The following is a 26,393-nucleotide window of genomic DNA, read 5'->3' on the forward strand; positions in this document are numbered from 1 at the left end:
GATTATTTTCCCATGTATTCCAGAGTTCACGCATTACTGGGTGATGAGTATTCCTTACAGCACATTCCTATTATCTCTTGCACTGGTCAACTCCTCTTGTAGACCATGCCTTGGGATATTTTAACTTCACTCACAAACCTCAGGAATGGAGTAAAGTACCTAACAGAGCCAGACCACACTTCCATCTTGCTATGTGCCACCCCCCAACAAGAGAGCTCCTTAAGCCTAAAGCGTTAGGTTATATGCTCCTAAACTCAGTCCTTATTTTACCAATTCTATAAACTCAAAATGTTTCTGTATTAAGAGCTTACCATGTACACAGCTGTTCCTGGTCTTAAATAATCTAATGTGAAAAATAATTACCCACAGATCAAAAATATTAGACCAGAAACATTGAAATCATATAGTTTAATTTTTAAACAATCTAATTTGAACCAAAGCACTATTTCTAACTTTTGTTCATTCAGTTCTGGTAAGCAAACTAGACTGAATCCAGATTTAGATTATAGCTCAGATTAATTTTTAACTCAGAACAATTTTTATTAGAATGCAACTTTTTATTTTTCTCTCAAGGGAACAATAGAACCATAAACATTAGCAAAGAATGAGTTATCTTTGAAGTTTCATGTATTTGAACCAGATATGGCTCATACTGGTGATGGTCCCTTGTCATAAGTTTGTTCCTTCTGCATACTCTTCAGTTCAAGCTAAAATTACTCATCACTGAAAAATCAGATTAATGTATTGAATTGTTTTCGTAATAATACAGCAAGGAAAATATTTCTGGAATATATGGAGTGTCACTTGTGCACCATAAAATAACGAACATTTAGAAATAGATTCAACATTGAAAGACCTAAATTTCAGGGAACAGCTCCACATATTACAATTCCAAGTATTTATTAAAACACATCAATTCAGTAAAAAGTCTAGAATTGTGATGTTTCTAATTCATTTTTATTATCCTGAATATCACCACCATCCACCCCCCCCCAAAGAAAGGCAAATCGTAACAAAATGGAAAAAAAAAAATTTAGGTTGATAAGGTAGCAAACAACCTAAATAATTTTTTTCTCTCCGATAGGATTTTAGGGCTTTCTTATTTTACACGAGACAACACTGGGGTGGAAAAACACAGAACGCTTTTTTTGTACACATTTAACATTTTTCACTTTATCCAAGTAGAACTAACCACTTCGTTTTGGTCATCATCTTTTATCACTCCAAACTGTTCACCAGCGTATCTCTCCCCTCTTCTTTTCAGATAGAACCTGGTGATAAATGGACTTTGGCACATATCTCACTAGGAAACATAGTTTACATATGCACACTTAACATTCCACAGTTACTTGATATAGTAACATTCCACAGTTACTTGATATAGCTTTTCAAAGTTATTTAAGTAATAACTCCTGGTAATTAAGTTCATTTGCAAGTAACCACCAGTTACTTTTGGAGGAAAAATTCTACTTTCACAACTTTACTCTGTTAAATTCTATAAGCATATTCTTTTATTTGGAGGTAATTATAGAATTCTGCTCTCAGAATGACACATTTCAATTGTTTAAATAGATACCCACACAAATTCTCACTTATACCAAGTAGCTGGCTCATATTTATATCTTCATCTCAAGAGGGGAAAACAACCATTTCTGAATTCATAGAAAAATAAACAAAGAACAGCTGGTGGAACAGTTCTAAGAAAATGTTGACTTTTAAAATTTCACTTATTTTCCTTGAAGTTCTATATGCTTCCCATCCATGATAAACCGAGATTATGTAACAGAAAATTTTAAATTAGGTTTATGTTCCAAAATCAAGCTTCAATTCAAACCCTTTCTCCAAGAGAACTAATTTTCCCGACTTCTTCTCTTTTTCTCAAATCTAAACAAAACATTTGAGGTAATTAAATTTCAAAACCTCAAGATCTCATCAAGGTTACTTTTATGTGCCTGTCTCAATAGGGAACCACAATTCTACCTCTACATTTCCCAGTGGAAGTCCTTATGACCCAAGGGCTAAGCCACATGCCCCTTGACTAGGAGTATACAGCTTAAAATTTGGTACTGATTAAATGTGCACAATATTTGGATGTAATTGGCATTTTAAAAAATTCAGTAATGCCCATTACAAATAACTTATCTGGACAGACTCAAAAGTAACTGGTCAACCTTAAAATAAAAAGAGAACCACCGTTTAATAACATATTTATATCTTGGTAAGAATGAACCAGTGTGACCTGGGAAAGTCTAGAAATTCTTGGGTTAATTATAACAACATGGTGATAGGTTTTTCAAGGAACTTTCTAAACTCAGCAAGCCACTGGGCTCCAACTGCTCCATCCACAACCCGATGATCACAACTGAGTGTAACAGACATCATGCTAGCCACATCAAATCTAGAAAAAGATAAAAACATTATTAGGAATTCTGAAAGCAATCACTAGACTTTAGCTAGTAACCAGCCCAAATGACAACACCTAACTTATAATCCCAACCAGGTAACATTATTTTCCACCTATTCTTCATGGGCTGTACACCTCTAGCTCAAATTAATAGTTTGAAGAAACAGACCAGACAGCCATCTAGAGGATACAGGTCCGCAAACAACAGCCCTCAGACCAAATCCCACAGGTTTACTGGAATACATTTATGTATTGCCTATGCCTGCTTTTACACCACAATGGCAGAGTATTTGCAATAGCCATCGTATGACCCAGAAAGCATAAAATAATTTACTAACTGGCTCTTTAAGAAAAAAGTATGCTGACCCCTGACCTAGAGTAAACAAGACTTCCCATCTCAAACAGTAAAATAAGAAGAGTTGTTGACTGAAGCTCCAATATGCCATGGCAATAATTATAAAAACTGAGACTCAAAAACAGGTATATTGTAATGAAAGTGAGTTTACAACTCCCTCTCCATTTTGGCACTTACCCTTTTTCATTATCTGCTGGAACCAGTCTATCCTCTGAAGCACCAATTGCCAAAATACATGCTTGAGGTGGGTTAATAATAGCAGAAAAGTTCTTAATTCCAAACATTCCTAAATTTGAGATCGTAAAAGTGCCACCCTAAAGAAAAAAAGATTAAAAACAGATCATGGTAACTGCTTGTCAACATAAATTAGAAGAAAATGACAAATGTTTTGTGAAAAGACCTTAAGATAATATTTTACTTTAAGGACTCTCAGCAACATGGATTGGACCTAGAGATTATCATACCAAGTGAAGTAAGTTAGAGAAAGACAAATACCATATGATATCACTTATATGCGGAATCTAAAATATGACACAAATGAACTTCTCTACGAAACATAAGCAAGACTCACAGACAGGGAGAACATACTTGTGGTTGTCAAGTGGGGAGAGAGGGTGGGGGAGGGATGGATTGGGAGTTTGGGATTAGTAGATGCAAACTATTATATATAGAATGGATAAACAACAAGGTCCTACTGTATAGCACAGGGAACTATATTCAATATCCTGTGATAAACCATAATGGAAAAGGATATGAAAAAGAATGTATATACATGTATAACTGAATCACTCTGCTGTACAGTAGAAATTCACACAACACTGTAAATCAACTATACTTCAATAAAATGAATTTTAAAAAAGGATTCAACTACCATAAAAAAGAAAAGGAAAATGGTAAATATATGAGGGGATGGATAATTAGCTTGTCATGATCACTTCACAGTGTATACATATATCAAAACATCAAGTTGTACACCTTAAATATTACAATTTCTATTTGCTAATTATACATAAATAAAGCCGAAAGGAAAAAAGGAATGAATGGAATACACTTTACTGAAAACATACAACTATAGCAATATGAACGAAAGTCAGTTGCGTGGCTTTTGCACACTACTTGAAAATGTGTTATTTTCAGCTTTTGATAGGTTACTCAATTTTTCTTTATTTTCAAGACCTTGTGTCAGTGAGAACACAAGGCAGAATCAAAAGGCAGAAAATGCAATAGAAACATAATGCCAAATTTTAAAATAACATAATAGCATTCAGAAGATAAATAATTAATACCTTACCTGGAACTCATGTGGTTGTAGTTTACCCTCTCGTGCTTTGGTTGCTAAAGAAACAACATCATTAGCAATGGTTTCCAGTCCTTTTATGTGTGCATTAAATACAATAGGTGTGATGAGTCCTGCAGGGGTACTGACTGCAACACTGATATCAACAACGTGATTTCTATTTAAAAAGAAAAAGAAAAGTAAACCTCAATAATCATCAACAATGTTTAATTAAGAGTTTGTTTTAGGTTACCCAAGAATAGTGGTATTTACTTCAGTTTGTGCTACTTTTCAGCCAGGGAGAGCTCTTTCCTGGTTTTTAAATTTTGCTGTGGCCTCCCTTAGACCTGCACTTTTAAAAAATGAATGAGAGATATGTCAGTAGGTTGGTTTCACACGTACTCACTAACTACCCCTCATCTGCCTTGACTAACACCATGGGTACAGGTGGGGAAAAAAAGGTTCAGCATCCGTGAGAATTAAAAAGAACTCCTTAGATTTTGAAACGAAATGGACTGGCTGGAGCTGAGTCTGCAAGCAGAACTTGAGCAGATGAACGGAAGAGTGAAGGGAAAGGACTCCATGGTGGGAGAAACAGAAGTACTCATGTGGTAGGGTGGTGGTGGTGTCTCAAAACATAAAAGTAGGATTCTTAATCCTTTCTACGCCATGGGGCACATTTGCATTTGGGTCCCTTCTCAGAATATATTTTTTAAACACAGAAAACAAAATACTCAAATTACCAGAAAAACTTCCCCCAAAACAAACTATATTGAAATTCAGTTATCAAGCTATTCAAAAAACAAAATTTGATATATGCACTTCTGTATTAACTCAATAATCTTGCAGCAGGTCTAATTATGGCTATACTTTTGAAGTAGTGATAAGAAAAAAATATATTTTAAGATATCCGCAATAACTACAATGTGATACGAAAGTAACTTGATTTTTATTTGGTCATCAGCACAAGTACTATTAATACCTCTTTGATTTGTTCTTTATATTTATAATGGGAGGAAATGCTAAATTTCAGTTAAAGGTTAGTAGAAAAGAATGACTTCCCCCCCGCAACCAAGTTCCCAAACTCCTGAATTGTATCAGTCTCCTTAGGGGTCGTCTATGTAAGGGCCCCTGCTAAAGTGATCTGCAATAAAGAAAAAGTTAACAAATGCTGGTGAGGATATGGAGAAAAGGGAACCCTTGTATACTGTTGGTGAGAATGTATCAACAAACTGGTGCAACCACTGTGGAAAAAGAGTATGGAAGTTCCTTAGAAAACTAAAAATAGAACTACTATATGATCCAGCAATTCTAATCCTGGGAATATATCTGGAAAAAATGAACATACTAATTAAAGACATGGAAGAAGGGACTTCCCTAGCAGTCCAGTGGTTAAGACTCCAAGCTTCCACTGCATGGAAGCAACCCAAGTACCCACCCACCCACCCACCCACACACACACACACACACACACACGAATATTACTCAGCCATAAAAAAGAAAGAAATTCTGCTATCTGCAGCCATGTGGACAGACTTAGAGAATACTTAGTGAAATAAATCAAAAAAAGACAAATACTGTGTATCTTATATGCGGAATGTAAAAAATAATACAAATGGATGCACATGCAAAACAGAAACAAACTCACAGATACAGAAAACAAACTAGTGGTTACCAAAGGATAGAGCGAAGGGGGAAGTGACAAATTAGGGGTATGGCATTAACAGATACAAACTACCATGTATAAAATAGATAATCAACAAAGATATATTGTATAGCACAGGGAATTATAGCCATTATCTTGTAATAACTTATAATGGAGTATAATCTGCAAAAATACTGAATCACTATGCCATACACCTAAAACTAATATAATATTGTAAATCAACTATACTTCAATTAAAAAAAAAAGAAAAAGTTAAAAACTTCACATGAAGGAAGAACTCCAGCTCTTTGGAGATTATGGGGACCATACCCCCCAGTGTGCCCAAGCTCGCCAGAGGCAGCAGGCTTTTGTCACTTGCAAACATAGGGACCTGCTCTAATAATACAGTGTGTGACATTTAGCAACTACCGTAGCTGGGCTCTGGCCAAGGTATCAAACAGCAAACACTTCTTTCTTAATTAAATTACCTTGTCATTACAATATTATTTGTTCAATAATCTTCCTCCTAAGAGAGTAGGGATGGTGTTTCCTATCTTGTTCACCACTAAATCCAGCAAACAGTATATGTTCAATAAATATTTGTTGAATAGCTGTACGAACAAATTGAAGGGCATTTGGTAAGGATTAATAAATAATTTATAGAACTTGCCCTGCAATGTCCATCCTTTCATCTACGTAGTGTTTCCTTCACATATTCCTAAAAGATTAAACATAAATTTACCCTATGACCCAGTAATTCCACTCCAAGGAGTCTACCCAAGAGAAGTGAAAACATATGTCAACACAAAGAACTGTCCTCAAATGTTCATAACCATGCTCTAAAAGATATGTCTATGTCTTAATCCCAGAATCTATTAATGTGACCTTATTTAGTAAAAAGGTCTTTGCAGATGTAATTAAGTTCTTGAGATGAGACCACCCTAGATTATCTGGGTGGGCCCTAAATCCAATGCCAAGTGTCCTTGTAAGAGACAGAAGAGAAGACATGGACACATGAAGGCCATGTGAGTTGGAGCTGTGCAGCCACAAGCCAAGGTATGCCTGGAGCCGCCAGAACGGAGAAAGCAAGCAAGAGTCCACCCGAGAGCCTGTGGAGGGAGCACAGTCCTGCCGACACCTTGATTGCACACTTCTGACCTTCAGAACTAAGAGAGAATAAATTTTTGTTAAGCCACAAATTTTGTGGTAATTTGTCATGGCAGCCCTAGAAAGCTAATATAGTCTCTAAAAATATAGTAAGACCCTCAGATGTTCTCTAAGAGTGGGGTGACCAAGGAAAAAATTAGAATCAGTAAACCATTTTTCAGTCCTGTGAAACACGTTTAGAATTCTCTTGGGGAGTTTCAGAAAGATTTCATGATGAGTAATTTAAAAATTAGCCCCTCTTAGGCAATCATTAAAATCAGGTCGGTATTCATGGTATACTATACTTCCTTAGTCATAAACAATTTTTCATAGTCATAAAGATATTAACACTGAATACTGATTTGTCCAAAATTTGTGCTACAATCAATTTGGTAGAAGATGGGTTGTGTGTGTGTGTGTGTGTTTGTAGAGAGGGTAGAACAAAGCTAAATCTTAACCTTCTTTAATAGGAAGTCAGTTGATAAAGTAAATGAAATGAAAAATTTATGAAAGGCAACAGAAAAATGTTTAGAAATAGGAAAGTAAATACCAAAAGAAATAACAATTTAAAGGCTGTGTTTGCCTCTTGGGAGTGGACCTCAGATTAAAGGTTGAGCAGGTCACCATAAGCCATGAATTAATATTCTAATGTACATACTATTATTGTAAAAAAATTTAAATTAATAATATAAAAGCATCTACATAGTAGAAAAAACCTAGGCTGAGTCAGAATCCTGGTTCCAATCACAGTTCTGCTACCTACTAACATATTAACTCAGGGAGTAACTCAACTTACTGAGCCTCAGTTTCTTCATCTAGAAAATGTGTCAAACCACCTAACTCATAACGTGGTCATAAGGATTAAATGAGATAACATGTGAAAGACACCAAGAGCACCATGCCAGTCACATGCTACCATAATATTAACAAATACTGTGTTTTTGGTTTTGTTTTCAATTTTGCCTCCATTAAAGTTTAGCAGAACTCATTGGTGAACAAAACCATTTCAATCCTGCTTTGTGAGAGTCATTATCAACTTAATTATACATATTTTACACTTATCTCCCTTTTCTGAACTCAAAGAATCTGTAGTCTTTACTAACTAAATTTGGCATTATCTCAGAAATAGCTTTATGTTGTTTTCAAATTGTCTTGCCTGTGGAAGCCATCTCCCCTCCATCTTCTGCTTCTCCTTACTCCCTATACTCCTAGTTATACGTGAGACAGCACACAAAACACTGCTGATGGATATATATGTATATGTATGTGTGTATATATATATATATATATATATATATATATATATGTGTGTATACCTTCCCCAGAAGTGTTATACTTACTGTCTTATAACTGTGTCCAGCCAAGAAGAATTTGCTTCAGGAACTTTTAAACATGCCAAAGCTGAAGCTTTTATAATGAAGTCATTGACAGAAATTTTGCTTCTCCCTTCTAACATCTGCAAAGACAAGAAACCATAGTAGTTTCTTAAATTCTCTTCTCAAAGACTGAAACTATATAATCTTGAGAAGGTGGGAGGGGGTGGATATACCGATGTCCTGAGGTGGAAAGGATGAAAAGAAACCAAAAGTTGGTTTTCTTCATCTATTTTAATGTAGACAATTACACCTGTACGTTTCCTGCTAAGCACTGCTTTAGCTGCATCCCATAAGTTACTAAGTAACTAAACACTAAGTAGGTGCTTGGTACTAACTATAAACACAAAGTAAACATACTAGTTCCTACCAGAAGAGACTCAAGTAGTCTCATAGGATCATAGGGACTATGTTAGGCTAAAATGGATCCATAGCAAAGTCGACTTTAATCATAAACTTTAATCAAGGGTTAGAAAATGAAAATTCTCCAGGATACTCTCTGTCAGTTAAAATTAAGATGACATCCATTTTTCCATTATCAATTGGTATTTGTAACAAAATACAATATATGAGCAAAAATGTAAATATTCAGTGAGGGAAAACAAGATTTTTAGAATTTATGAAGGTAGAATTTCCAGACCTTTTACCTTATTAAGTTCTTTCCGTACCAACAAAACTTCTCCCATATTTACATCAACAGAAAGGTAATAATGAGGTATGGTTTGCTTAGATTGCATTAACCGCTGTGCAATAACCTAAAATCAAAGAGATCCAAAAATCAATTATCTTGAGTTGAAATGAGACCTCATCTCATTCAGGGCTCTCTGTTTGCCCCTTAACCTTGCTCCCTGGTAATGCTTACCTCAAGCATTATTAGAACTGGAAGATGGAGGACTGCAACATAACTTAGCCCCTTCCAATAGTATTTAATCAGAACACAGTGTTTGTGTCTCCCAAGAATTCTATTGGCCAAACCAAACACCTATTAAATGAATCACCTAAGGTTCCCAATTTTTAAAAAGTCTCTTCTTAGTGTTTCAAACTGTGGATGCAACTGAACAATCAGAGTAAAGATGTCCCCAACAGCTTTGGGTCGAAAAGTTATGGTAATACTCTTACTCGGCGAATGTTGCTGATTGGGATATCTGTGAAGACACCTGTAGGAACCGGCGCCACTCCTGGACTCGGGGGAGACACAGCAGCTGCTGGAGTCTAGAAGGAGGTAAAAAAGTTCTTAGTCTTAGCATAAGCAACTGTGAACAACTGTTAGTGACTCTTTTACAGATGGCAAAGTGAAAATTAAATGGTTTGTAGGAAAACAGCTATTTCTATCCCAAGGGAGCAAAAGGGACTCCGATTTGGACTGTGCTTGTTTAAGAGTTTTGTTTCTAATTTTCATACTTAGAATTGGGTAATCATGTTTTAAATGTTTCTATGACTAGTTTATATCAAAATAATTTTGTTTTCACAAAACTTTCTTCAATAAAAGCAATCAAAGCATTCCTAAATTGAAAAGATTAAGAGATAAATACAAAGGAAGTAATGTATTTTCCTGAATACTGTTAAGAAAAAACAATGACAGGGGCTTCCCTGGTGGCACAGTGGTTAAGAATCCTCCTGTCAATGCAGGGGACACGGGTTCGAGCCCTGGTCTAGGAAGATCCCACATGCCGTGGAGCAACTAAGCCCATGCGCCACAACTACTGAGCCTGCGCTCTAGAGCCCGTGAGCCACAAATACTGAGCCCACGAGCCACAACTACTGAAGCCCGCACGCCTAGAGCCCGTGCTCCACAGCAAGAGAAGCCCGTGCACCGCAACGAAGAGTAGCCCCTGCTCACAAAAACTAGAGAAACGCCACGCGCAGCAACAAAAACCCAACGCAACCAAAAATAAATAAATAAATTTATTTAAAAAAAAAAAAGACGAATCTTTTATTTTAAAGCAAACATCTAAATAACTAAATCATTTTCCTTACTTATAGTTGATTATTTTAGCGCCTTTACTGATCAAACGGAGTTGGCTATGTGGATTTAATGCCCCTGTGAACTAATTAACTACATAAACCTCAAACACTAGCCAACCAACTTGCAAGCATGCTTTAAAAAATAGGGCCTGAATAAGATGATAAGTTAGGAAAAATTTAGTATCACTACTCAAAAAAGAACAGAAACAACTTGGAGTGGATTTCAATGTGTATATCATCTTTGCTTTTGTGTATGAATAACAGCACATTCATATGTACTTATTACTAGCCAGTGAAATTAGACAAAAGAAAACACAGTTCTGATTAAGCTATTTCATTCATAAATAATGTGTGCAAGGGTCTAACAGGCTGGACAAAGCACTCTGCAGGGACAAACTGCAACCAAAATTTAGGAAGCGAAATATAACTCACAGGAGCAGCTTTAGTAGGCACAAAGGAGTCGACGTCCTTCTTGATGATTCTGCCGTCTGGTCCCGTCCCTGGAAGAGACACAGGAATACCACACACATGAGAGCGTACCGCTAATTCCTCAAGGAGATCAGCACTGTGATCCTGAAGTGCAAGTTCCTAAAGGTTCTCTAACAAAGACCCTCTAAAGGGGCCACTGCCTTAATCATGCCCCTTAAACTTTTCCCTAAAAATACGCCACAACTACTGTTGCCCTCCTCTCCGTTAGCTCCAAAACACCCTTTCTGAAACCCTGGAATAGATCTCATTTGGGTTCTACATTCATTTGCTCATAAACAATTCCCTTGCTACAGAGTCGACAGATATGATAACAATTATTTTGGACAAATCAGGCAAGTCAATTGTTTTTACCCTGAAATAGCATGAATAACTCTCAAATGCAATGATCTCATCTTTAGAACCATTCATTCTATATGTGGTCTCCATTATTCACAGCTTTCTCACAGTAGCCAAGGCGCTATATTGGCTTGTGTTAGAGATTATGAAGGAAAAAGGTGCCATGTTACACATGAAGAAAGATCTTCAAAGTTCCCTCAACAGGCTTAATTTTACTTTCATTCAATCTCTTTCCTCCTCCCATCCACAACCTCTTAGGTTTAACATTACACCTAAGTAGATAATCCTGAACCTTAATTCTAAGGAGATTCAGAATTTAGTTATTAAAATACCTTTTACACTGGCTCACTTCTAGAAAATATTTGGTCAAATTGATTCATCTTCCCCCAAGGCAGACTTTTAAAAGGATTCTCGTTGTGTGCAGTTCGTCCCAACTCCTTTCCTTCATTATGAAAACTGAGTTGGCTAGGATTGTGTTTATCCTCACCAGGAGCTCTAGAACAGAGGCAGCAGTACGCCTATTAGATTCCCTTCCTTATAAAAGACAGAAACCATAACCTCCCCTTACAATCAAGGCTGATCTGGACACTGTAGCCCCTCAAGATGAGGAAACTACAGTACCACCTGCCTTATACTAAGCTTCATCCACCTATAAGAATTTCCTATTAGGAGTTAGCTGAAATCTTTGAAATTCTTTTGTCTCTCTCCCTAAGAAGGTACAACAGACCATCATAAAGCAATATGGTATAAAGGGAAGAACACTAGACTAGGAGCGAAAAACGTAGGGTTGTTGTCAAACATAAACTAGACAGATGACTGTGGTCACTTAATCTTATCTGGTCTTTAGTCTCATCTGTAGGACAGATTATCATACCAGCCCCTACTCATGGGAATGCTGTGAGGATAAAATGGGACAGTGATGTGAAAATGCTCTGCATCAAAGAAATATAAACCATAATATGGGTAGCTCTGAGACAAATCAAACTCTGAACATCAGGGTTTAGGCTTTCAGAACAGTTTCTCCCCAAATGATTACATTTTGGTCAAATTTGGTAAGCAATCTGTCCCTGGGGGAAAGGGGTAAGGGTGGGACTGGAGATTGAGTTCAATAACCAATGGCCAATGATACAATCAACGATGCCTATAAAAATAATAATTGACCCCTATAAAAATAAAACTCTTGAACAACAAGATTTGGAGAGCTTCCGGGTTGGTGAGCACATTAATGTGCTGGGGGCGGGGGGGTGCTCCCAGAGAGGCACGGAAGCTCAGCACCAACCCCCACTCCCCATACTTTGTCGCATGCGTCTCTTCTATTTGACTGTTCTGAGTTGTATCCTTTATAATAAACAGGCAATAGTAAATAATGTGTTTTCCTGAGTTCTGTGAGTCATTCTAGTGAATTATCAAACCCGAGGAGGGGGTCTTGGGAATTCCTGGTTTATAGCCAGTGTGTCAGAAGTATGGGTGATCCTCAGGACTGGCATCTCAAGTGGGGGCAGACTTGTGGGACTGAGCCTTTAAACCTGTGGCGTCTCGGAACTTCCCTGGCGGCGCAGTGGTTAAGAATCCGCCTGCCAATGCAGGGGATACGGGTTCGAGCCCTGGTCCAGGAAGATCCCACATGCCACGGAGCAACTAAGCCCGTGCGCCACAACTACTGAGCCTGTGCTCTACAGCCCGCGAGCCACAACTACTGAAGCCCACGTGCCTAGAGCCTGTGCTCTGCAACAAGAGAAGCCGCCGCAATGAGAAGCCTGCTCGCCACAACTAGAGAAAGCCCGTGTGCAGCAATGAAGACCCAACGCAGCCAAAAATAAATAATTTAAAACAAAAACAAAAACCTGTGGAGTCTGATGCTAACTCTGGAGAGTGTCAGAATAGGATTGAATTGTTGGATACCCACGTGGTGTAGAGAACTGATTGCTGGTGTGGAAAGAAAATTACATTTAGTGTCAGAGGTGGTGTCATAAAACACCAACCACTGATCCTCTCAGCTCACTTATTTCAGGCCACTCATTCCCCCTAATGCAAAATTTCTTCCACTCCACTAATTCCTCTGCTCTCATCATGTTGTCAAGCCTCCTGTCTTCACTTCTTCCTTACCCAGCCTACAACACTCTATGGATCACTGTTATAATCACTCCCTGGTCAAACTCTAAAACATATGCCTTCTCAGTGCCAGCACCAGAGTAGCTTAATATTGCTGGGGGAAAAAGTACACACCTAGCTGAATGACTGTACTATAAATTCAGAGGCACAAAACTAAAATAGACACACAAAACTACCCAGAAATTAAATTGTTTCCCTTGAATTCACTTTCCCTGTCTCTGAGAACACTATTTCACAATCTCTCTAATCTCAGACCTTCCCACACTAACTCTCCAGCAGATCCCCTCACCTTATACTTTTTTTTTTTTTTTTTGGCTGCGTGTGGGATCTCAGTTCCCTAACCCGGACTGAACCCAGGCCACAGCAGTGAAAGCACCGAATCCTAACCGCCAGACCACCAGGGAACTACCCCCTCCCTTTACATGTTACTGATCAAATAGCAGGAAGCAGAGAGGTACTCTCCTCATCCGCTACCACCAAACCTATAAACCTACCCCGACAAACTGTCCTAATTTCTACCCCAAACCAATCCCATCCCCTCTTACATTCTCAAAACCTTTGTACCTTGCCAAATTATTCTGCTCTTTCTCCTCTTCTACATCACCAATTTATCCCTTTCTATTAGACCACTGGTTCTCAACCAGGGCAATTTTGCCCCCAAGGGGGCATCTAGCAATGTTTAAAAATATTTTTGGTTGTCCCAAGTGGGGTATGCTACTACCATGTAGCAGGTAAAAGCCAAGGACGTTGCTAAACATGCTACAATGCACAGGACACCAGCTGCCACCCCGCCAACAAAGAATTACCTGGTCAAAAATGTCAACAGTGCCACAGCTGAGAAACTCTACACTAGACCTGTTCTACTATCACTCATTTCCAAAAGCTCTCTCTTGAGCCCATATGCTCCCAAAAGCTACATTTCTATTTCTATGCCTTCCTTCACAGCAAATGTTCTTGAATAAGTTGTCCACAATGTTATCTCCACTTCTTCATCCACTTTTCACTTTTCAAGCTGTCCAGATCAGCGTCCACTGCGCATTTCTTTTGAAGTTGCTGTTGTCGAGTCCCCATATCCAATCCCTGACTAAGTTCTGCTGATTCTATGGCAGAAGTGTATGTTGAAGCTGTCCATTTCTTTTCATTTCTACTCTCACCACCCTTGTGTAAGCCACCATCATCAGCTCCAGCAACAGCATCTTAACAGGTGCCTTGGCTTTCATTTAATCCATTTGCACAGAGCAGCCAAAATGATCTTTTAAAAATATAAATCATTTTATGCCACTTCCTCATATTAATCTTTCAATGGCTTCCTACTGTATTTTAAATAAAATTCAAATACTATCATAACCTGTAAAATCCTTTATGTTCTCACCCCTGAGTTTCTTTCTGACCTCATCTCCTACCACTAGATCCTTTGCTCACTATGCTCCATTAACACTGGCCTCCTTTCTGTTCCTCAAACATGCCAAGCTCTTTCCACTTCAAGCTGGTCTTTGCCCAAAATGGTTTTCCTCCAGTTCTTCACATGGTTGGCTCATAGCTGACTCATCTTTCAGGTCAGATCAAATGTCACCTCATCAAAAAGACCTTCTCCAACCACCCCGTCCAAAAGCAGTCATGACTACACATATATTCACCCTGTTACTCACTAGTATATCACTTGGTTTATTTCTTTCTTAGCATTCAAATCATCTTACTTAATAAGTTATTATCATCATAGCTAATGCTATCATCATAGCTAATGCTTTCTATGTATGGGCACTGTTTATTAACTTATTTAATCCCAACAAGCTATAAGTTATTATTTTTATATACAAATGAAGAAACTGAGACACAAAAGGTAACACACCTAGTGTTCGACAGAACTGGGTTTTAAATCCAAGCACTCCAGCTCCAAAGCCAATACTCTTAACTACTATGCTATAACTCCCTGTCCATTTAATTCTTTATTGTTGGTAATATGAGCATCTGAAACTGGAATCTTGTCTGTCTTATGAACAAGTGTTGGATACATAGACAATACTCAATGAATATTTGTCTAAATAAATGAATCACTTAACTCTAACTGCATGGTAAGAATATTGAGATTTTTCCACTTAAATCTCTCCTAAGGCAGTCAGTATTGCTAAATATCTAATAAATGGTCCTTGTTTACTTGTCTAAATTCTTCAGATATAATTATTAACCTAGTCCCTCCTCCCCTTAAAATGTATTCCAATTTAAATTGCTGTCCCTGATTCTAATCACATGTACATAAAGAATGGCAATACACTAGTGAAATAATATTAAGGTGAAAAAAGGGTCTTCCAATATTACAAGAATCCTCTGAAGTAAAACAGCGATAATATTCTATTCTTGTGCCTTTGGGGATTGGCTTGCTTTCTAACCATAAAAACAATAGATTGCAGACAGATGATAACCACTGATGAGTGCTCATAGCTGGACAATAAAAAAATGGGAAATGATAATTCTTACTTCAATAAATGTTATGCAAATTAAATCTGGTAATTAAAAGACTAGCACATAGTATTAGCCATCAAACCATGTTCCAGGAATGGTAATCTCCCCCCTTTGCCAAAGTATATTAATTACCTTACATTAAATTTTAGCTTAAAACATTTAAATGCCAGCCAATAATAGTAATAATGTGAACAAAACTAATATGTTTTGAGTACTTATTACATTCTAGATACTGTTCTAAGCACTTCACCTGTTTTAATGTAAACTATTATCTAGTTTTACAGATAGAAAAACAGATGGATTAAAGTAATTCATCAAAAGACATATTACACAGAAAATGATAAAGCCAGGATTAAACCCTAGATGGTCTGATTCAAGACCCCATGCTCTTATCACTAAGCTACACTATCTCTCTGGGGAGGAAAAGATAGGTAAGACATTTTCCTTTGCCCTCAAGGGGCGTTAGTTCAGTTTTGTATGAACTTTATTATTTTAAGTCACTTCAAATCACCCCAACTTCATGTTTTGTTCTGTGTATTACTACATTCAATCAGCCTAGCACTAATACAGATTTCTTATTATACAATCAAGTACCATAACCCAACTCTGCTGAACAAACACATCATACTTTCACCAACAATTAAGCAGTTCCCGTTAACAGGGAAGGAAAAAAAGCTATCTAAATTATATAGGTAGCTCTTAGACAGACTAAACAAAGCACAGTAAATTTTCCTACTCTTTGGTGGCACCAAAGGAGATATTTCCCTCCCTCATCCTTCCCCCGGCTATCGCAGATAAGATGACTATATATAGTTGTACCCTCTGGTCCTAAGGAAGAAACTCTACTAAATTTTAGTAAAACCCCACTCCATAGAAACAGACTTACCTTTTACTTGTGTAAGGTCAATCCCTTTCTCTGTTGCCAGCTTCTTTGCAAGAGGGCTAACAAACAACCTTCCCTTTGGTCCAGCAGGAGTAGCTGGGCGGGTGGCTGAAGGTGTAGGGGCTACAGGTTGGGGAGTTGGAGGAACAGGGGCTGCCTTTTGAAAAAAGTTACAGATTGTTAATTCACCACTGCAAAGATTGGTCTGAAAGATTTAAGAGTTTATAGTTTATTTAGTCAAACCTATTTTAATTAAATAACTTTCATCTTTTTTCCAAATATCAAATGTACATTTTTCCTGCTTACCCAACATAATACAGCAATATGAATAGAATAACATTATTTTATGTCAAAGACAGAACAAAGTCAAATTCTCTAACTCCATGATTAACAAAGAGAGGCATGGAATTTAATTTTGGTAACCAGTATATAACATCCTTATAGCCTTTCTTCACTTTAATCACTTGTCCCTTCTTTATTCTCATTCTCTTATATCCCCTACATGGCTTTTGTTTTTACTCAACCTAATTCCAAAATAATAAATTATTCTGGAAGGTTCCATGTTGAAACACATTAAAAAATAAACCACTACAACTACTTGCCAGCTCCCCATATATGTACGGCAGTCAGAAATCAAGTTTTCTCTGACAGAACTGTGTACCTCATCTAAACTCACATGATTCTACACCTGCAGAAGCTTCATTATAGTATTACTGATGCCTGGAATTCGTACAAGCTCATGTTATAGGTATATAGTATACAGTGCATAGAGACAGACTAAATTCTATGCAAAATAAGCCATTTACGTGAAGGTTCCAATGTATTACAAATATAAGCTTGACCTACTATATGTTAATACCAAGAGGATTGACAATGACAAAAACTACAAATTCTACAGAAAATCGGTGACAAAGCATTACCTTCCATATATATATATATATATATATATATGTATATATATACATATATACATATATATATATGTATCTATCTACACCTAAAGCAGAAAAAGAACATGTCACCTCAGCTTTGTTCTCGGCAGGACTCAAGACACCAGGAAAAAACAAAAGCTATACAAATCAAACTATTGACCATTATGTGAATGGTGCAGTGCCACACACTGTGTAGGTCTCCACAAATGTTAACTATCTCCTTCCTTATTCATAGAATCTTAGAGCTGGAAGGAACCTAGAATATCATCTACTTTAATCCCTTAATTTAGAGATGAATAAGGTTTAAGTGTTCCCTCAATTCTAGAAGCATACCTACCGGGGATGGGGTAGGTGGTGGTGCTGGTGGTTTTAAATCAGTTACTTCAGTTGGCCGATAGTCAGCAAATGCTGGTATATCTGCCTCTTTTTCTACAATGATACAGAGTGGGGTTCCTAGAGGGACATCTCTTGTACCTTCAGGAATCAGGATTTTTGCTAGGTAACCTTCTTCCTGTGCTTCAAAACCTTAAATAGAAAGAAAAAACCATTATGGAACTTAAAGGACTCCACTATCCTACCAAACTCAAAGCACAGTTTTAAGTAAAAGGTTCTTCTTCAAAGTAGCTATATAACCTTCTGCAAGCTATTTAGCTTCTCTGTGTCTCAGCTTCTTTACCTACAAAATGGGAATGACAATAGTACTTACCTCACGGGGATATTACAAAAATTAAGTGAACATTTTCCAAGTACTTAGAAACAGTACCTGGCACAAAGTAAATACTAAATAAATATCTGTTAAATAAAACTATAATAGATTACACAGTGGTTAGTTCTGAACGTTTTCTTTAAAACATCCCCAGGGGCAGCCCCTTGCAGACCCACAAGACTCCAAGATGGCATCAGTTGTACTGCTAAAGATCAGAGCCACATGGTTAAATTAAAAGACCTACTATAGTTGATAGTGACATGGGATTACACCCCTAAAAGCATCTTTGGAACTTTTTGAGAGGCCATACTTGGTATTACACCAACTATTTCATTATGAAGAAATACAGCCTAACTAGAGCTTCTGTGGTGTTGACTTTATTCAGCTACTGCTTTTCTTTTCTTTTTCTGGCCACACGGCTTGCGGGATCTTAGTTCCCCCACCAGGGATTGAACTCAGGCCCTCGGGAGTGAAAGCATGGAGTCCTAACCACTGGACCGCCAGGGAATTCCCAGCTAGTGCTTTTCTTACAAGGAACTCAAATATGAAGAGTTCCGAAAGTAAAACTAAAAGAACCCATTGGAGAGGACAACTTTTGCCTTCCAGATCTTGGCTTTCTGTGGCGTTGTGCCTCTCCCTGACAAACACATCTTTGATGAATCCTTCCATATCCCAGTTGAGAATTAATACACAATACAAGACATGTATAAAAAGAAAAGACTCCAAGGCCACAATAGAGTTTAAAGAGTTTGACCAAGGTAATACTTCTCTAGTGACCAGAGTCTTTAGAATACTAGTCTCTACAGCAACATTGGTATTCAAGTTAAAATGCAAAGCAGATCTATTTTTGCCAGGGTTTTTTTGTTTGTTTCTCTCTTTTTAACAAACAGAATCCTTTCTTCTAATAAAATCTTATGGGAGGAAGCGCAACATGCAGAAAGATAAAAAGGAGGTGTCCTGGTGGAAGTGGGGGAGCGGGCACGGAACAGTAGAGTGCTGCTCCTTAAGTTCTCCTTTGCCTCAACGTGCCATCAAGGGTTTGAATAACAAAATCTGAAAACAACCACTGCAGAGGATGCCCAGAATCTCCTACTGCATCTCTGAGAACTGGACAGGAAATACATTTATCTACAAATATCTAGGGCTTCCCTGGTGGCGCAGTGGTTGAGAGTCCGCCTGCCGATGCAGGGGACGTGGGTTCATGCCCCGGTCTGGGAAGATCCCACATGCCATGGAGCGGCTGGGCCCGTGAGCCATGGCCGCTGAGCCTGCGTGTCTGGAGCCTGTGCTCCGCAACTGGAGAGGCCACAACAGTGAGAGGCCCGCGTACCGCAAAAAAAAAAAAAAAGAGAGAATACAAATATCTATACATGGTATGACAAATATGATTATCTATATGGGTTTTGTTCTAAGCATAAAAATAAATCAGAGAGGGAATAAAAGGAAATGTGATATGATATCTGAACAGGTAACACATACATTCCATCACTCATTCTCAAACTATGAAAACAATCTAAGCCCTGCTTTCAAGTCTTCCCTCAAAGTCATCTGAAATTCTTTGGTATTTTCCTGCCTTTGATGTTATTTTCTCCTGTTTCTTCTTTTTTCCCCCTTGCCCAGTTTAGACAATGATAAGGCTAATAAATAAGCAAACTCTGGCCTAAAAATAATCCCTAAGCTGACATATCCTTGATCCAATGAGACTACAGTATGGCACTGACAAATCCAACTATGCACACTTTTGTTATGAAATATTCTGTTCCAGGAAATGAATCCCAAGAATTAAAATTTTTCATGTTATCACTCACTCATTATAGGATAGGACGGCAATCCTCTTCCCTCATTGGAAAACTCAGTGCCTCAACCATTAAGAGCTGAAGAAATCTCACCTATAGTGGCCTTGTCAGTCTCTATCTCTGCCAATAAATCTCCTTCACTTAGCTTCTCACCCACTTTTTTTTCCCATCTCTGAACTGTGCCCATGGTCATGGTGGGAGAGAGGGCAGGAAGAAGCACCTGTAGAAACAAACACATTTTATTACTGTGTAATACTAGGAAGCTGTGGACACAGTGGAACTCAGGCCAGCAAACAGTTTTATGGAATGATAGTGACTGTGACCATCCAAATTCCCATGCCCCCACAGCAGTAAAAGCCCACTGCCTCAAGTATCCCTACATGTGAAACTTTCAAATCTCAAGCTTTTATAGTACCAGCGATACTCTGACCCACCTTCGAAATACTTTTCCACCCTCCAAACGTAAAAACAATGGGCAGATGGGAAAGAGTTCTTACTAAAAATTAATTCCTCAATAAATATCTAAGCACAGAACATCTTTTCGTCTTTCTTAACACTTAGATTAAGCTACAGTTTTTCATTTTCACAGAATGACCTTAGTCCAGACTTTCCACTAAAATTTTACTGTGTGCTGTATTGGCATCTATCTCTTCACTCAGGGGAAACTGAATTTCTCCCAAACTTGCCAGATACTTTTTCAAGATAAAAAAAAACTCTTATTAAGAACTGTTTGGGACTTCCCTGGCGGTCCAGTGGTTAAGATTCTGCACTCCCGATGCAGGGGGCACGGGTTCGATCCCCTGGTCGGGGAACTAAGATCCCACATGCCACACGGTGCGGCAAAAAAAAAAATGAATGAATGAATGAACAAATGAACAAACTGCTCTTACAATAGTCACTTCCACCCCAGTAAAATCTAAACATCAGATTGGCTGATCTAAATTTAAAATTGCTTTCTTATTTATATGGCTTGTATGTCCACTGAATTTGGATGCTTACTCATTATGGGTTTTGTTGGCTATCTTTTAGGTTTGTTTTGTTTTGTTTTGTTTTTTTGTGGCACGCAGGCCTCTCACCACTGTGGCCTCTCCCGTTGCGGAGCACAGGCTCCAGATGCGCAGGCTCAGCGGCCATGGCTCACAGGCCCAGCCGCTCCGCAGCATGTGGGATCTTCCCAGACCGGGGCACGAACCTGCGTCCCCTGCATCAGCAGGCGGACTCTCAACCACTGCACCACCAGGGAAGCCCTCTAATTAACAACAGGATTATGCTGAGAGAAAAATCATTTCAATTGATGATGTCTCAGGAAGGTGAAGGGGGGGAGTAAAACAAAACTTAGAACTCTAATTAGAAAATTTTTAAAATGTTTTTCTAGGTCAGAATTATCTATCTTATCTATCTACCTACCTACCTACCTACCTACACCGGGTCTTAGTTGCGGCACTCGGGACCTTCGTAGCTGCGTGCAGGATCTTCATTACGACCTGCAGAATCTTTTTTAGTTCCCTGACCAGAGATCGAACCCGGGCCCCCTGCATTGGGAGCATGGAGTCTTAACCACTGGACCACTAGGGAAGTCCCTCATCTTCATCTACTTCTTAAAAATTAGTGGATCCAATAATCTCTATACTGTATCTTAAAGGATAATTAAGACAGAACCCTAAAACTTTCACAAAAAGCCAAAGACATAAATTATAGAGAAATGTACTGTCTTGTGTAGTGAGACAGAATTTGTGGAACAGGATGAGATAAATGCGTGAACTGACCACCAGGCAAAACTTTATAATGAGTGAATGTTAATAAAAGACCATGGAGGACTTCCCTGGTGGCGCAGTGGTTAAGAATCCGCCTGCCAATGCAGGAGACACGGGTTCGAGCCCTGGTCTGGGAAGATCCCACATGCCGCGAAGCAACTAAGCCCATGCGCCACAACTACTGAGTCTGTGCTCTAGACCCCCGCGAGCCACAACTACTGAGTCCATGTGCCACAACTACTGAAGCCCACGCACTCCAGCGCCCGCAACAAGAGAAGCCACCACAATGAGAAACCTGCACGCCTCAACGAAGAGTAGCCTCCCCTCACCGCAACTAGAGAAAGCCCGTGCACAGCAACAAAGACCCAATGCAGCCATAAATAAATAAATAAATAAATTTATAGGAAAAAAAAAGACCATGGAATAGAACATGATGTCCAAAGGAGAAAATTATTCCTATACAAAAATTTCTACAAATAAACTAAGTGAAGGAAAGTTCTAGTCTTAATCCTTTAGAAAAAGTGCAGCTGGCTTTTATCCATTTCCAGTATCTGAAACACAAATATAGATGGGATAATCTTAATATCTAATAAACTAATTAGCTTCTTATAAACTGATTTAGTTAATAGAATCAACAGTGACTATATTTACCACCTTCAGCTTTGTTGCAATGTTATTATATATGTCTATTTGACACTTATTCTTTATTTTAGTTCAGTCTTTTATTAATACTACTGGACTACTTCACTTACTCTTAGAAAATAGAATACCACATGTCAAGGAAAAACACCAATTGGGAACTTTCATTCAACAGACAGTACTTGGGGCCTACTAAAAACTCTTATTTATACAGGGAGTAGTATAAGTACAAATCATCCTCAAAATCTAACAAAATGTTCTTGAATGAGAAGTACCAAACATTATCCTATCTGCTACACTGAGGCTGTGAAAGGTTAAAAGAACTAGCCAGGTTCACACACCTGGAAATAACCACCAGGAATAAAAGTTGTCAATTTGCATGTTTAAACCTCTATTTACTTTCAAATGACAAAAACTAGCCATAGTTAATGCCAGTTCCCAGGATGTGAGAGCCACCTATGAAAAATAATAAATGAATAATAAATTTTCTAGAGCAAACACCCAGAGGCTGAGCCTCACCTGCATGTGAGGAGGATATGAGCTACCAGGAGCCTGAGCGGGAGGTGCAGGTGACGGAGCAGCGGCAGCAGGGGGTGGTGCTGGGGCTGCTTGTGGGGTAGGTGCTGCCGAAGAGTCCAGTGTATAATTTTTAAAGGCCTCAATATCTTCAGGTCTAAGGAAGAGAAAGAATGCATAAGTATAAGGGGGTTACAAAGTGCATTCAGTAGTCTTAGAAGCCTTTAACTAACTTCTCAGTTCTGGGTTAAAATACTCCACTTGAGCATCTAAGTTCCACAGATTGCCATGGTACTACTCACTTTTCAACTGTGATACAGATGATTGCTCCAATTGGAACATCTCTGGTACCTTCAGCAACAAGTATCTTTGCCATGTAACACTCCTCCAGGCTCTCAAATCCAACAGTAGCTTTATCAGTTTCAACCTTTTAACACAAAAGCAGGAGCTTAGACTTCTACTGCCAGTATGAAGTTTATTAGCTTGTGTCTAAAATCATACAGTTCAAAGTGCAGTAAGTCAGAAAGAAAAAGAAAAATACCACATGCTATCACTTATATGTGCAATCTAAAATATGACACAAATGAACTTATCTACAGAATGGAAACGGACTCACAGACACAGAGAACAGACTTGTGGTTGTGGGGTGGGAGGGGAATGGAGTGGGAGTTCGGGGTTAGCAGATGCAAACTATTACATAGAATGGATAACAACAAGGTCCAACAAGGGAACTTTATTTAGTTTCCCGTGACAAACCATAATGGAAAAGAATATTTTTTAAAAATGTATATATATGTATAACTGAATCATTTTGCTGTACAGCAGAAGTTAACACAACATTGTAAATCAACTATACTTCAATTTAAAAAAATCATACAGTTCAACAGTCATGAGAAAATAAAGCCTCTATCACAGGTTTGAAAGAATTACTATTAAAAATATCTTAGCTAAAAATCAGTTTGGCTAGCTGCTGCTAACTTATTTAGCTAACCAACTTTCTCTAATATCAAGTTGTAAAAAACATCTAAGTTTCTTAAGCAAAAGGGATAACTACTCACTCAGGAAGTTAATGCTCAGTTTAGCTAAGCCGGTCCCTTCTAACTCATTTCCATATTTTAAAACAACTTACCTCTGCAATTAATTCACCCTCATTGATTTTTTCCCCTTCCTTTTTCTCCCAGCGGGCTATGGTGCCTGCCTGCATTGTGGGGGAAAGAGAGGGCAATGGAACCTGGAGAAGACAAAGGAGAAATACGAAATTTACAAAGAGCTACCTAACGCTCATTCTGGTTTAACGCTTCACTCAAGTCACTACAATTTAACGCAAAGAGTTTGAGTCCCAAGACACAGTGGGCACTGGGGATATAAAGGGGGTTTCTGCCACCAGAAGCTCTCCACCAGAAGGACAGGCTTCCTGCTCCACAGGCCTGCGTGGGTCTCACAGCATGTACTCAGCAGACGTTCCACATACCACCCCAGGCTTGGCGCTCTTCAATGGAATAGGTCAGGAGAAGGAAGCTCAAGAGCTACAGCAAAGCTGGGTAATGGAGAAGGGACACTGACACGCAGTATACTTGGAGGGGGATGGAAGATCACTGACTGAGGCCTCTGAGGAAGGATCCCATGAAGGACAACGGGGTCCCGCGAAGGACAGGTATGGGGCTCACCTTCTGATGCGGGGGGAGGCTATACCAGCGGCGCCTAGGAGATCCCCAAAGCTGCAGCAGGACGCGATTCCGCGGTGTGGCCCAGGAGCTGGGGCTCCAGCCGCAGAGTGCCCGGAGCCTGCCATACCCTGTGGTCCTGCTGCAGCAACGAGCCGGAGCCGAGCCAGCCTGCGGGGTCACGCACCGAGCTCCCGGCTCCTCCCGCAAGGCCGTCCACCGAGCCCCAAATCCTGCCCTTGGTGCTGCATTCTGGGCCTGTCGCGCACAGACGCGCCACATACTGCCGCTGACCCCCACACCCCAAAGCCAGCGCCGTCTCCGAAGTGACCTCTCCAAGAGCAGCGCGGCGTTGCCGTCAGCCGCACCGCGCGGCCGCAAGTTGTCGTAAAACGGGCTCCAAAGATTCGCCTTACACCCTCCGTGGACCAGAAACGTGTAGAACGTACGGTCTTTCTGCCGGGTGTCGGGGAAAAGGGTGGCCCAGGGCGGGTACTGTGGAGCCACGAGTGGCAGGGGCGTTCCAGCGGAGCTTCCGCAGGCCGAGTCTGGAAGAATTAGACGTGGAGAGGAGTGGCAGGTGGTGGGCTCGCAGTGGTGGCCGCATCTCAGAGGAGGACTTCACCTAAGCGCTGTGTAGGGCACGGCCGAAAGGGAGGGGCCTAAAAAGGTGGCGAGAGCGGGGCTGTTAGAGGCAGAGTGGTCTGAGGTGGGCTGAGGGGCGTGGCCCCGTTTTGAGGAAAGAATGGGAAGGGTCTCGAGGACCAGCCGGGCGCGGAGAGCCTGCGGCCGAGGGGCGGGTCTAGGCGCTCCGGCAGAGAAAGGGGCATCACTGTGCTCGTCGGATGCGCCCGCAGCCTCAACGGACCCAACCGCCACCAGGTTTGGGGCTTCGCTCCGCGCAGGCTGTACTGGGTTACAAAGATTTAATTTCAGGTTTGTAGCCCAACAGGAAACCGGGGTGAACAGGTTTTCCAGCCAAATGATGTGAAGGGCAGCCGAATGGAAGATATATTCCCACATTCTAGAGTACTGTAGCAGGATTAAGCATATTCTATGTATGAAGCTACAAGTTTACAAAACAGATTTCTGTTTCTAGTTTGCCATGTAATCCCGTCTACCTACATTTGTTAGGTACCCTTCTGTGTAGGGTTATCCTATAATTAGAAAATGTCTCATTTCTCAGCTGAGAGTGACATTAAACTAGAAGGAAGCACGTGTTATATTTATATCCCTAAATCCCCAGTGTACATCAAGAACACAAGAAGTAAGAAAAACCAACATTTGAAAACGTGTTCACCTTTGCTGGTAATTAAACATTTGGAAAAATAAGGCAGCCAGAAGGCACTATATCATACCTACTTAAATTGGAAACTTTAAAAAGTCTAACATCTCAGTATTAATGAGATTGAAGAGAAGGAGATGCATTCGTCGAGAGGTTGTTTTTAGAGATGGTAGGATAGTAGGGAAAAAGAACCAGGGAAAAAATGTTTGCACATTTCCCCCAAATCCTATTCTAGTATCCTTAAGGCATCCAAAATAAGGTTAAAAAAAAAAAGTTTTAATATCTTCATGACAGAAAAATAATTGGAAAAACGTTAACTATCCAAAAATGAGGAAAAGATTAAGCAGGCACGGCTGTCTGGCAGAATAATATGCAGGGAGTACAAGTGAGAAACAAAATTCCCAGATTAAATGGAAAGGCACATTTGAAATACTAAGAGTAGAGAGACTTCCCTGGCGGTCCAGTGGCTAAGACTCTGCACTTCCACTGCAGGCGGCGCAGGTTCAATCCCTGGTTAGGGAACTAAGATCCTGCATGCCCCACGGTGTGGCCAAAACATTAATAAAATAAAATAAAAATAGGAGTAGAGCAATTATATTGTTACCATAATGTAAAACTACTTATGAGTAACAACTGGAAGAAGCAACGTAAGAATAA

General features: G+C 39.4%; 1 protein-coding gene across 1 annotated transcript; it reads right to left on the reverse strand.

The window, feature by feature from the left end:
• Positions 1-947: 947 nt before the first annotated feature.
• DLAT (dihydrolipoamide S-acetyltransferase) lies at positions 948-24,758 on the reverse strand. Its single transcript, XM_029209274.1, has 14 exons — positions 24,455-24,758; positions 23,917-24,018; positions 23,090-23,214; positions 22,791-22,944; positions 19,972-20,098; positions 17,714-17,901; positions 16,448-16,601; positions 10,597-10,664; positions 9,319-9,411; positions 8,847-8,954; positions 8,167-8,282; positions 4,051-4,213; positions 2,937-3,073; positions 948-2,398 (listed from the first exon to the last, which is right to left on the reverse strand). Exons 1-14 carry the CDS (start codon positions 24,731-24,733, stop codon positions 2,269-2,271), a joined length of 1,944 nt encoding a protein of 647 aa, XP_029065107.1. The 5' UTR covers positions 24,734-24,758; the 3' UTR covers positions 948-2,268.
• Positions 24,759-26,393: the final 1,635 nt, after the last annotated feature.

Source organism: Monodon monoceros, unplaced genomic scaffold, assembly GCF_005190385.1.
Source record: "Monodon monoceros isolate NGI ecotype Baffin Bay Population unplaced genomic scaffold, NGI_Narwhal_1 Super_Scaffold_7, whole genome shotgun sequence".
Taxonomy (NCBI): domain Eukaryota; kingdom Metazoa; phylum Chordata; class Mammalia; order Artiodactyla; family Monodontidae; genus Monodon; species Monodon monoceros.

Bases quoted from the DNA above. Each gene is read 5' to 3' on its own strand.
- DLAT (XM_029209274.1), bottom strand. From the start codon at position 24,733: ATGTGGCGCGTCTGTGCGCGACAGGCCCAGAATGCAGCACCAAGGGCA. The intron at 22,945-23,089 runs GTGAGTAGTACC...TCTCTTCCTTAG, and splicing joins ATCTGTATCACAGTTGAAAA to ACCTGAAGATATTGAGGCCT. The intron at 20,099-22,790 runs GTGAGGCTCAGC...TTGTTTCTACAG, and splicing joins CATATCCTCCTCACATGCAG to GTGCTTCTTCCTGCCCTCTC.